Genomic DNA, 13493 nt, shown 5'->3' on the forward strand with positions numbered 1-13493 from the left:
CTGGTGTTGGCACATGTTTGTACATTTAAACCAAGTGACATAGCAGAACTGACTGTATCTCCCTTTTCCTGTGTCAACAGTCTTCCACTTTCCTGAATCTTCCACCTCAATATTTGAAGATTTTAAGGACCAAGAACTTAAAATAACAATCTGCACTGCACACACTTGTGCATGTATCTTTCCATGGCACTTCCCAGTTGCACTCCTGTATCTCCAGGATCTGCCTTTCACTGATTCAGCCTCTGTAAGAGTCATCTTTGTATATTGCCCTCACTTCCTCACCTTTTTAATCTATAACTATAAAAATCTGTCCTATGGCTACATTGAAACTACTTTTGCTAATGACTTCCATATTGCCTAATTGAATGCGCACTGTAGTAGATAGAGAACTAATAGGAAACAGATGGCCCACTCAAATTAAAAATTTTTTTTGAATTAAAAAAAATTTTAATTGAGGTATAATTGACAAGGAACATTATATTAGCTTCAGGTGTACAGCATAATGATTCAACATTTGTATGTATTGGGAAATGATAACCAAAATAAATCCAGTTACCATCATCCATCACTATACATAATTACATTTTTTTTTATGTGATGAGTACTTTCAAGAGTTACTCTCTTAGCAACTTTCAAATATACAGTACAATATTATTAATTATAGTCACCATGCTGTACATCACATTCCCATGGGTTACTAATTTTATAACTGGAAGTTTTTAACTTTTGACTCCCTTTTCCATTTTGCCATCCCACCCCTGCCTCTGCAACCATGAATCTGTTTCCTGTATCAGTGAGCTTTTTTTTTTTAAATTCTACATATGAGTGAGACCATACAGTATTTATCTTTCTCTGTCTGACTTAATTCCACTCAGCATAATGCCCTCAAAGTCCATCATGTTGTAAATTGCAAGATTTTATTTTTTTATGGCTGAATAGTATTTCACATAGTGTGTGTGTGTGTGTGTGTGTGTGTGTGTATTTATCTCACATATTTATCCATTCATCCACTAATGGACATTTAAGTTGTTTTCATATCTTGGCTATTGCAAACAATGCTGAAATGAACATGGTGGTATGTATGTTTTTGAATTTGTGTTTTTATTTTTTTTGTAAATACCAAGAAATTAAATTGATGAAATATATAGTAGTTCTATTTTTTTTTGAGGAACCTCCATACTGTTTTCCATAGTGGCTGTACCAATTTACATTCCTACCAACAGTGCACAAGTGTTCCCTTTTCTTTACATTCTTGCCAACAGTAATTATTTCTCAAATTAGAATAAATAGAAAATTTCCAGTTAATTTAATTAGAATAATTTAAGAAGGCTTTACTTACAAAGGGACTGTTATAAGGATGCCATTAGTAATATCCTAAGTGATAGTGTAGTTACCTAGGGCTAGTGACAGCACTTATCACCACCTCTATTGTGAAGGCATGGGTCCCTGGAATCCTGAAGTAGAGAGTTGACACAGAGAAGTTTACCTTGAGAGTAGCTTTTTTGGTTGATGATGTTGAATTTATCTTATCTCTTTAGGTGTGAGTTTTGCTTATTGATTTTAATGTCACTTTTTCATGTTGATTTTGCTCAAATATCAGGTTGTATCTGGTGTTAAATAAAATTGTACTGGGCAAGAAGAGCAAGCAGAAGTTGATTTTTTTTTTCTTCTGCTATTGCCAGCAGTGGGGAAGAGAACACAGATCAAGTCTGGATACCCAGTTCCACTAACACAAAAAGCAGGGTTGAGCTGGGGTAAAGTGTCAGGTTGAATAGATTTAAGCCCTGGGGTGAGAGTGGAAAAGTATTGGAGGATTTCAGGGGGAAGTTAATCAATGGGATATGTCAAGCACATTGAATTATTCCTGAGGACTGCCAATGTTTTTGTCTGTGATTAGGCCATCTGTGATTGCTAATTGGCACTCTTAGAAGTTAGGCTGGTGCCCTCTACAGGGACAGGGAGATGGGGTGCTGTCTCTTTCAATGTTTACATTTCAGGAGATAGTTCCCAGGTCATTGAGAAAGAGATTTCCAAGGTTGCAAAACTGGCAAGAGGTTAGGAGAAGACTTACATCCACTTCAAAGGGTCAAAGAGTTTACAATAACAAAATATTTTTAAGTTTTATTTATTTATTTTGAGAGAAAGAGCACGAGCAAGGGAAAGGCAGAGAGAGAGAGGGAGAGAGAGAATTCCAAGCAGGCTCTGCACTATCATTGCAGGGGCTTGGACCCACAAACTGCAAGATCATGACCTGGGCTGAAACCAAGAGTCTGATGCCTAACTGAGTCACCCAGGTGCCCCTATAATGACTAGTTTTCTGAAGCAAATACCTGACGTAAAGGGAGATCAGGGGCTTATACTCATGAAGAAACCTGTGTACAGTTTAGACCAAGCCATTTCCATCTTTGGTTGGTTGTTTTTTCTAGTAGACAATCCTGGGATGTTGCTGTATTTGTTTGGTGGAATCTGTTTTAAGAGAGATATGAGGTATACTAATAGCTTGATTTATGCTCCAGCTTATTTCCTATGCTTCATGGGGCATAGTTGCTTATAGCCATGTGGGTCATTGTCATGTTTTATGACCCAATCTCTAATGTTCTGGAACACTCACCACTGTTTCTTGACTTCTGGCCTATTTCTTGGTTCAGGAGTGCATGTGCAGCAGGAGAGACCTGCCTGGTCTTACTCTTACTGGTGTAAGAGTGCCTGCCTGGTAGCACTCTTACTGTGCTACCCATTCATCACTAGGTTGGTTTGCTCTTGGGTCTCTACTTCTCTTAGTCAGACATTTCTCTGTCTGAATCTATTACCATGCACCTTTTAGGCTTTAATTTTTCCATAATTCCACCACAGTTGCTTTTCATCTTTGGAGTTTTCCCATATTTTTTGTGTTTCATCAGTGGCTCTCCATTTGTTTTGTGTTATTAGTTGATGTTATTAATTTATTTATTATAACATATGTTCTTAGTGATTGCTAGGTTTTGGAGTGGGAGTAGGAAGCTGTAGTAAGTGTTGAGATTGTCATATTGATCCAGAAATCCTTGGAACTTATTTACTCTTTGGAATTTTTGAGACTTCCTTCATTGCCCAATATTTTATTAATTTTTGAAAATATTGCATGAAAAGAATATGATGTGTATTATGTTATTACTGGGAATTAGTTTATTCAGCACTCATTCAGACCCACCTTTGCATAACTTTCCACTATCATAGAGGCTGGGAATCTAAAAGTTTTGTCTTTTGAGTCTTTCTTGCAACTTGAGATGAGTAGCAGACTCATTTTTGACCAATCATATGTGAGTAAAATCTGTTGAGCTTTCTTTTTAAATTTCTTCTTCTCTGGAATATGGAATTATATATGGAGTACAGTAGCATAGTTTAGAATGGCACTGCAGAAAGTACAAAGACCCTGGTCACCTGATGGCACTGTAGAGCTGCCTTAATCTCTCTGAACTGCCAGATTGTGTGTGTGTGTGTGCGCATGCGTGCCTGTGCATGCATATATCATGAGATAAATAAACACCCAATTTGGCAAACCAGTATATTCTGTTGTGTCTTATATACAGCTAAACACAATCCTAATTGACAGCTTTTTTACTAACAGTAAGGAAGCATATGTTTTTCCTTTTTGATGTTTTGTGCCTTTGTGCTGGCCAGTCCATTGTCATAACTCCTGGTTTCTGTTTACTTTTTACTCGCTCTCTGGAGTAGGGGAATGTTTTAATCTGAGAGTTAGTGTGAAAAAGAAAAAAAAAGGTCTACCAAGAAATTGTTAACATTTAGTTAATTGACAGAGCATACTGAGGAAGAGGGTATAAAAATCTATAACTTGGGCACCCAAAGTACATGTTTTGGTGGTTAATTTTTTTTCCCTTTTCCTACTTATAGCCAATACAGGCTTTTAGAAAGAAGTCACTATACATTTACAAAGTGAGGAATTACGGGGGTGCCTGTGTGGCTCAGTCGATTGGGCAGCTGACTTTGGCTCAGACTCCACACCTCCTCACTGCTCAAAGGCTCATAAGTTTGAGCCCCACGTCAGGCTCTGTGCTGATAGCTCAGAGCCTGGAGCCTACTTTGGATTCTGTGTCTCCCTCTCTCTCTGTCCCTCCCCTGCTCGAACTCTGTCTCTGTCTCTCAAAGATATATAAACATTAAAAAAAATTAAAAAAAAAAGTGAGGAATCATGCTTCACCTACTTGAGGGTGGTATAGTTACATAAATTATTTGGAAATTTTCTGCATGAGAGCTTTGTTTATTCTCCCCTATGTACTTATTTATTGTATCACTTATTTATATCAGCATGGACTCGTGGATACTTATTTTATATTTTAGTTATAATCTAATATGAGAACTTCTGACACATGAAGAGCTTTGAATCATCACTCCTGTCCTTACACCAAAAAAAGCTCAAGAAAAGGAAATTCAGTGACTTTTCATAGAACCATCAAAGAAGTGACATTGCAGGGCAACTGCCACCCTGAAATTTGGAGAAACAGGTGAATACAGAGAATCTGGCTAGTTGGAGAAGGTGCTGGAGGCATAGACTGGTAGGTACTTCCAGGGTAGTTTTTACAAATCCTGGAGTACAAGTGTAGTTTAGCATGAGATAGAAGTATTTGGAGGCTGCATTCTTAGGGAGGCTCTATACCTTATATCCAGCAATCCCAGCAGATTCTCACAATAAAGATGCAAGAGGGGTCCCTTGGAAAGTTAACATTGTGAAATAATCCCAGAGCATTTTCCTCATCTCCAGAGGAAGAAACATTATTGGAGCAAAATACAGGCTAGCAGATCCCACCCCCCATCCCTCCAGGTAGAATATGTGTGATATTCCTCAGATACTCCTGGCTATCCAAGAACAAAGGAAAAGGGTTTAAGTGCTTGCCATGGTAATGTGGGAAACTAAGGTAAATAAAAATTAAATTCCCTTAATACCTACAGCCCATTGACAAGTCCTTGAAACCGGCAGAGTGACCTCCCTCTAGGAGCTCAGTGGCCCGTGATGATGACACTTTGCTTGGGGCAAAAGAGAATTTTAGCTTAACTTTATCCCAATCTCTAGGATTCTTTAAGTCTACTTCTTTTTATCTCAACTGCCCCAAGATATATGCTGGCAATCATACTCCAAGTTTATGCCCTGCCCCCCCCCCCCCCCCCATGCATCTGAAGGGTCTCATGACTGAGGTTTTATTTAATGATAATAAATAGCTAGCAACAGCTAGCCCCTCAAGGTCCTGGAAACCTTGCTTCCAAAATCCAAAATTCCTTAGAGACTTACTCTATCCCTGACCCCCTGTCAACCTGAGGGTATATAATGAGTTACCTGACACGACCCCGGTGTAGCTCTTCCTGCCCATGGGTCCTGTCCCCATGCTTTAATAAAATCACTTTCTTGCACCAAATAACGTCTTCAATAATTCTCTCTTGGCTGTCAGTTCCAGACCACCCCCACCATCACCCAAAACTTCATCAGAGCCATTTCCCACCTAGAGGCAGAGTATTCCTCTGACTCCAGGAAGTGAGTTAACCCTGTCAACCTCAGTTTTCTGATGGATCCAAGAAAAGTGGTTGGTTTTCCAGCTTTAATGTAAGGATGTGAGTGACACTTCTAAACTTTCTCTGCAAGTTGGAGCTAAAAGGAAGTTTTCTGAGTCTCACAATTTTTTTAATTTGTTAGTTTTCTAGTCTCTCTATACCCATTTAAAGATGTTTGTCCATCATTTCTACTTGTTCTCACTGGGAGGCTTTGTCTGAGTTATCCTGTCAGCCATTAGTGGAAGTGGAAATCCAATCCCTTGGATGGCCAGAATAGAAGAAATTCTAGTATCTTTCTTTTGAGACTTATTTTTTCTCCCTGAAATGTCAAAAGGATCTCAAGTACTTAATCCAAACACTGTGTTGAAAGAGTAACAGGCAATTGAACCCGTCCATTAGTGCACTACTATTTATCAACAGTCAATGCTTCTGTTCTTGGTGTGTGGGATTGTTGTGGGGTTGTTGAGTGCAAGGGTCAAGAGAGAATTCTTGAGACTTTGTAAGGTGCAATTTAGTAAGTTTATTTGAGTAGCAGGGGACAGGACCTGTGGGCAGAAAGAGCTGCACTTTTTGCTATGTGAAGCTGGTGGTTATATGGTTAGTGCTTAAGGGAGAGGGGATGTACAGGGAGTATTAGATCATAAATGTCTTCCTCAAATGTCTACTTGTAAAAACTACTTCCGCAAGATTTCTTAGGTGCTTATTGATGTGGAAAATATTGGGGTTTGTGACCGATGGCCAAGAAACAACACTTGAGTGTAAAAAAGTGGGCAGAAAGAGCTGCAGTGGGGTTGTGACTGGTAACTGATTATATACTTTCAAGTTGGGAGGGGGTTAGGGATAGCCTAAGTCGCTAAGGAATTTTGGAAGTAAGGTTTGCCAGACCTTGTGGGGGGCTAGCTTGTGTAATGCAAATGTCATTTACTATTGTTTAGTAGAAACTCAGTCATGAGACCCTTCAGATATATATCAGTGGGCCATATGCTTGGAGTATGATTGCCAATATATATCTTGGGGGGACAGAGATAAAGGAAGCTTCTAAAGGAATTTTTATATGTTAAAGTAGACTTGTAGGATCCTAGGGGATGGGCTCTTTTGCCCCTAGCAAAGTGTCAACATGGAGGCAACTGAGCTCCTAGAAGAATGTCTGCTTGTTTCAAGGACTTGTCAATGAGCTGTATGCAGTAAGGAAATTTAACTTTTCGTTTGCCTTTGTTTCCCACTTCACTTATCATTCGGTTTGATATTAACTGTCTGTAAGATATGTAGGCACTCATGAGACACTTTAAGGATGTAGCAACTAGCACATATTTAATCCCTATCAGAACTATGCAGGCTATAGGTCAGCCTTTTGGGCTACAGGTGAACATTTTTATGCTTCTATCCCTCATCAAGTTCACTGTTAAAATCAGGTAAAAGCACATGGTCCAATTCTGCCTTGTCTATAGATATAATAAAGGCTTTCCTATCCAACTCAAAAGAAAGATGATTCAGTTCTTTGAGTTTATTAAAACTAAGTTTCTCAGTCTTGGGCTTTGTGATTTTGTGATTTGTAAGGAATATATATTTGGTTATTCAGATGATCAAAATATATTTTTCCTTTGTATTTGGTCTTATCCATGGTTCCTGTATCACAGCTTCTAAAATCCTTGGAGTTTCCTGTGATAAGAGAGATAAAGATGTCTTCTGTTATGTTAATGAGGTGACTTTTGGGAAGCCCTTAAGTAATCTAAAGATGGGGGCTGTTTGCCTGGAGAACCAACCATGTGATTAGAGAGTTGGAACTTTCAGTCTCACCCCTATTTCCCAAACTCTGGGGAGGGGGGAGGAACTGTGTGATCCCCATAAAAAAGGACTGGGTTCAGATCTCTACCCAGCTGGTGAACACATGGAGACACCTGGAGCGGGCATGGAAGCTCTATGCCCTTAACACATACCTTGCCCTCTGCATCTTGTCTGTCTAGTTATTTCTTACTTATATCTTTTTATAATAAAGTGGTGGTCTACTAAGTAAAATATTTCTCTGAGTTCTGTGAACTGCTCTAGCAAATTAATGGAACTCAGGGAAGAGGTCCTGGAAGCCTCTGATGTAGAGCCAATCTGTCAGAAGTACAGGTAACATCTTGGACTTGTGACTGGTGTCTGAAACTCAAGTAGGGGTCTTTAGAAACTCCAGTCTGTATTGTTGGTCAGGAATTGCAACTGGGCATCTGAAGCAGGGTGGGGAGGGTACTTTGATGCTATTCCCCAGTAGATAGTGTTAGAATTGAGTTGAATTCTCAGACACACTATAGTGTGTTGCTAGGTGGTGTGTGTGTGTGTGTGTGTGTGTGTGTGTGTGTGAGAGAGAGAGAGAGAGAGAGAAAGAGAGAGAGAAACCCCTCCCCTCCAGCTCTATGTTGGAATTGGGTCTGGGAACTCTAGAAGAGACTTATAAGTTTATTGGCACAAGTTAGGTTTTTCTTTCCAAAGTCTGTCACGATGGCTGTATGATTAGGTCAGGGGACTTTCTCAAACTTATTCACATGTTAGTTTGGAGCCAAAATTTCACCCTTGCTGGTCTATGTTCTGGCATTAAAATAAATAAAAAATAATTTTACCAACTTTCTTCTCTCTCTGTCCACAAACTCATATCATTTCTCTTATGGGGACAGTTCTACTTTAGAGAACTTTGCTGACCTGTATATGCCAATGAACTGCAGCACCTCACTGGGATTTTCTTAGTTCGTTAGGGAAGTTCAAGTAATGTTGAATGTTGAAAAAGAAACTCTTAGTTTTTAATTTACTCAAGAGTTGTTAAAGAATTAGTTGTTAAAGAGTTGTTAAAGAGTTGTTAAAGACTGGCACCACCCACGTGCCCCAGTTGGTTGAGCATCTGACCCTTGATTTTGGCTCAGGTCATGATCTCATGGTTCATGGGTTTGAGCCCTGTGTCCACCTGTGTTGAGAGCACAGAACCTGCTAGGGATTCTCTCTCTCTCTCTGTCCCTCCCGCACTCACCCACTCACTCTGTCTCTCCTTTCTCTCTCTCTCTCTCTCAAAATAAATAAATAAACTTAAACAAACAAACAAAAAAGAGTTGTCAAAGAGTTTGTAAAGTGACAAAATAATTCCTGTCAAATACTTGACTTAGATAACTAACAGAGTCCTTTAGAGTGACACTTTCTAGAGTGACTCTTTCTAGAACATTTAAAATGTGCTGTATTTTCCATTAGACAGGAAAATTGCTGCCAATTTTATATATTTTTCAAATGTTTATTTTTGAGAGAGAGAGAGAGAGAGAGAGAGGAGAGAGAGAGAGACAGAGCGTGAGCAAGGTAGGGGCAGAGAGAGAGGGAAACAGAATCTGAAGCAGCCTCCAGGCTCTGAGCTGTCAGCACAGAGCCCAACGTGGGGCTCAAACCCACAAACTGCGAGATCACGACCTGAGCTGAAGTTGGATACTTAACCGACTGAGCCACCCAGGCACCCCTGCTGCCAACTTTTTTTTTTTAATGTTTATTCATTTTTGAGAGAGAGGCAGAGCACAAGCAGGGGAGGGAATAGAGAGAGGGAGACACAGAATCTGAAGCAGGCTCCAGACTCTGAGCTGTCAGCACAGAGCCAGACATGGGGCTTGAATTCACAGACCACAAGATCATGACCTGAGCTGAAGTCAGACACTTAACCGACTGAGCCACCCAAGTGTCCCAACTTGACCTACATTCTTATAACTGATAGGGATCCTATAGAGTGACTATAGAGGATTTAAAATGTGCTGTGTTTACGATTGGACAGGAAAATTGCTGCCACCTTTTAAATGGAATATTCTTTTATTAAAAGACAAGAGATTTATAATTTCACTTGGAGATCATTCCTTTTTATTGTCATCTTAATTTATGTTTTTAAAAGTTAGTAGCAAGGTTGAATAGAGAGAAAAGGGTAAGGGTTAAGAACAGAGACTCTGGAGCCTGAATGCTTAGGTTCTAACCTCACTCTGCAACGTCCTTCCCATTTGACCTTGGCCAAGTGTCTCAACTTTCTTGCCTCACCTGCAGAATGTGTAAATGACAGTTGTACGTGTTTCATAGGGTTGTTGTGCAATTATATGAGTTAATATTTGAGAAATGCTTAGAACAGTGCCTGGCACATAGTATACGCTTTACAAAACAGGTGAGTTAATTTGAATCGATATTGCTAGCAACTGGGAGACCTGGAATTTTAACCCAGGGCTGTTGTGCTCCAAAGCCTGTGCTCTTTCTGTAATACCAGTTGTAAAATTCTGCCATCAAAAGTTGGCTCACTTCCTGGACACATTCTCACCCAAACCAAGCACCCTCTGGAAGCCCACTCTCAGCTCCTGGGTCCGGAGGGCATACACCATGGGGTTAAAGGCTGGGGGCATAACATTATGCAGCACGTTGAAGAGAACAGGGATGAAGGGGACCTTTCTTCCTGCCAGGTGGGTGACAGACAGCACAATAACGGCTGTGTAGAAGAAGACAATGAGGATGAGATGGGAGCTGCAGGTACTCAGGGCCTTCGATGTTGCTTCAGCGGAGTTCAGCCTCAGCACTGAGCGAACAATCAAAGCATAGGAAGCAAAGACCAGACCCATGTCACCCCCAAGTGTAACCCATGCCAAGGCCAACTGGTATACTCTGTTAATAGTGACGTCATCACAGGCCAGACTAGTGACCCCCAAATTAGAGCACAGACAGTGGTCAATTTCATTTCTGGAGCAGTAGTGTCGCTGGGCAGCCAGTACAGGCAGTGGGATGGTCAACAGGCCATTCCTGAGCACCATGGACAGGGTGGCTTTGATCACAAAACCCTCATTGTCTATGGAGGAGTACTGAAGGGGGTAGCAAATGGCTACATATCTATCCACAGCCATGCAGAGGAAGATGCCTGACTCCATTGCCATGAAAGTATGGATAGCATAGATCTGAGCAAAGCACTCGTGGAGGCTGATGGCCTTGGCATCAAACCAGAGAATGGCCAGGATCTTGGGCATGATGGTGGTAGCCAGGCCAATGTCCACGATAGCCAAGATGCCAAGGAGCTGATACATGGGCTGGTGCAGGGAAGGCTCATGTTGGATGGTGATCAAGATGAGGATGTTGGCAATGAGAGCTAAGATGTAGAGCAGAGCCAGGGGCAGGGAGAGCCAGTGCTGCCACTCATGAATGCCTGGGAGCCCCACCAGGATGAACTCAGACACTTGAAGCCTTGAGCTATTGGTTATACTCAGGGTGGTATCCATATCATGGGATGTCTTCTTCTCAGCATCTGCCTATGGATTAAGAGAAAATAAGAATAGGCAGTAGTAAGTAATATTTTGAATAATATTCAAAAATAAATATTATATATATATAGTGACACCCAAATTGTATAGATAGACGTATAGATAGATAGATATAGATAGATAGAACAGCGGAAGAGCCAAAATAGATTATAAGAAAATGATTTTAGCAGAATAAAAGTGAAGATTTCCTGGCTTTGTTTTCTAGAAATTCTGGATAGATTTTTTCATGCGTCGGGGAATACAGACACAAACCAGAAGACTAGTACATTAGAAAGATCCCAAAGTTAGAGGGCAGAGGTGTTTTCTCCATTGTTGGGGATCTTCAGGAGGAGACCAGGCAGCCACAGGGAGAATACTGACCATGTTTTTATTTTAAACAGTGCCTGTAGTTGACAAATAAGTTTTGACAAAAATCGTGTCATTTGATCTTCCCCAGACAGGGGTTGTTATTTACATATAGGGATATAGAGGTTGAATGATTTCACTAGGTAAGAGTCCTATATATTGAAAACACTAATAAGTGAGAAAATTTCAGCAAAATTTTAATCTCTGGCATGAAATCATAGCTAAAAGGTCAGTACTATGTAGGAATATCACTTGTTTCCTCCTCTGATTATGAAAGTGATGTTAAAGGCATATATAAAGCTATATTTTAAAATCATCAATTTTATTAATAGAAGATCTAAGGAGACAAAATTACCACCATACTTCCCACCACTTCCAGATTTTTGTATGGTATAGGTTTAAAGCAGCAGGCATTTATGACACAGTTTAGACTGTTTGATTTGGGTAAGTTCACAGCTCATTTTTGATACTCAGTCCACCTCATTCTCTCATTCTCAATTTTGTTCACTCTTGAATTGTGTGGACTATCTCTCAGAGTTTGTATCAAAATGTGTACAGGCATTATGGTTTCAGAAGCCTTCAATACCTGACAATACCTGAGAATTCTTTTTCTTTTTTTATCTTTATTTATGAATAATACCTTGCCTTGTTAAATATTTAGGTATCAATATTTCCCTTCCAAATCTGTATCTGTGCTGTGTTTGATGGCATTAAGTATAAGATCAAGGTTCCATCCCTAACCACCTGTGTGAAGAATGAATGGCTATGCCATTTATAATTATAATAAACATATAGTACCATGAAATTGATAAAGACAAATAAGAAAAAATAAAACCATAGCACTTTTAGAAAACAAAAAAAAAGTTGAGAAAAATAATCATAAATCAAAATCCCAACAAACAAAGGTAATGGTTTTTAACATTTTAGAATATTTAATTTTCAGCATTTTTCTTTATTGAAAGAAAATCTTTTAAAAAAGTTTTTAATTTATTTTAGAGAGAAAAAGAGAGCATGAGTAGGGGAAAGGAGCAGAGGGAGAGAGAGAATATTAAGCAGACTCCATGCTGAGCATGGAGCCCAATGTGGGGCTGGATCCCACGATCCCAGGAGTCAGACACTCAACGGACTGAGCCACCCAGGTTCCCCTCAACTCTTGATTTCAGCTAGGTCATGACCCTAGGGTCATGGAATCCAGCCCTGCTGCAGGCTCCGTGCTGAGTGTAGAGCCTGCATAAGATTCTCCCTCTTTTAATAAGAATTTATGGGCGGTCTCCATAGGAATCTGTGAATTTTTTAAATTTATGTGGAAAAACTTTTACATTATTCTGAGGAGATGTTTGGCTTTTATCAAATTCTCAAAACATTCAATTATTCAATCAAAACACAGTTACAGAAAACCATTCTTTACTCAAAATTTTGACCAAGATTCACTTCCCTATGACTTAATTTTTAATGTTTGACCTTCTGTTTTTTTTTTTTTTTTTTACATTTATTTATTTTTGAAAGACAGAGAGAGACAGAGCACAAGTGGGGGAGGGGCAGAGATGGAAGGAGACACAGAATCCGAAGCAGGCTCTAGGCTCCACAGACTCCAGGCTCCGAGCTGTCAGCACAGAGCCGGATGCGGGATTCAAACTCACAAACTGTGAGATCATGACCTCAGCCAAAGTCTGACGCTTAACCGACTGAGCCACCCAGGCACCCCCCTTCTAGTTTTGTGATGCAACTTATTTACATGGAATTAATTTTGCTGTTAATGAGAGATATGTAAATAAAGTGATTTTGCATAATTAAACAATGGCTTCTACATCTCTTGACAAGTGATTATTATGCCTCTTTTGTTGCATAGAAAGTTTTGTATGTATAAATTGTATCTGGGCACTCAAATGTTTTTTTTTTTTTTTTCTGATTAATTTTGTGCCAATATCAAACTGAGTTAAAAATTTTAGTTTTATAATAAATTTAATACAGAAGAGAAGTATATTCCCTTATTATTTATTCTATTAAAATTTAAAGGCCTTTTTATGTGCTTATTTTCCAGATTAAACTTAGAATTCCTGCATTGGTTTCTAAAATAACAATTTTGGCTGGGATCATGTTAAATTTGTGGCTTAATTTTGAAAAGCCAAAAGTTGACATACTATGAAGTTCTTACATTCAGCAAATGTGGATTCTTTCTGCCTTTGTTTATCTTTCAAATCTTTCAATCTTTAAAACATGGTTATTAAAATTTTTTATTTCTGTGCTGTTCTTATGATTATTAGTATTTTGAGATATTCTGAACAAATATTTATCTTTCTTAGTGTTATTATATTGATTTTT

The 13493-nt window shown here is 39.2% G+C and overlaps 1 protein-coding gene across 1 annotated transcript; it reads right to left on the reverse strand.

The window, feature by feature from the left end:
• Window positions 1-9818: 9818 nt before the first annotated feature.
• Window positions 9819-10784, reverse strand: LOC128311838 (olfactory receptor 688-like). Its single transcript, XM_053203575.1, has one exon. It carries the CDS (start codon window positions 10782-10784, stop codon window positions 9819-9821), a length of 966 nt encoding a protein of 321 aa, XP_053059550.1.
• Between the last annotated feature and the right edge of the window lie 2709 nt (window positions 10785-13493).

This window comes from Acinonyx jubatus, chromosome D1, assembly GCF_027475565.1.
Source record: "Acinonyx jubatus isolate Ajub_Pintada_27869175 chromosome D1, VMU_Ajub_asm_v1.0, whole genome shotgun sequence".
Lineage (NCBI taxonomy): Eukaryota > Metazoa > Chordata > Mammalia > Carnivora > Felidae > Acinonyx > Acinonyx jubatus.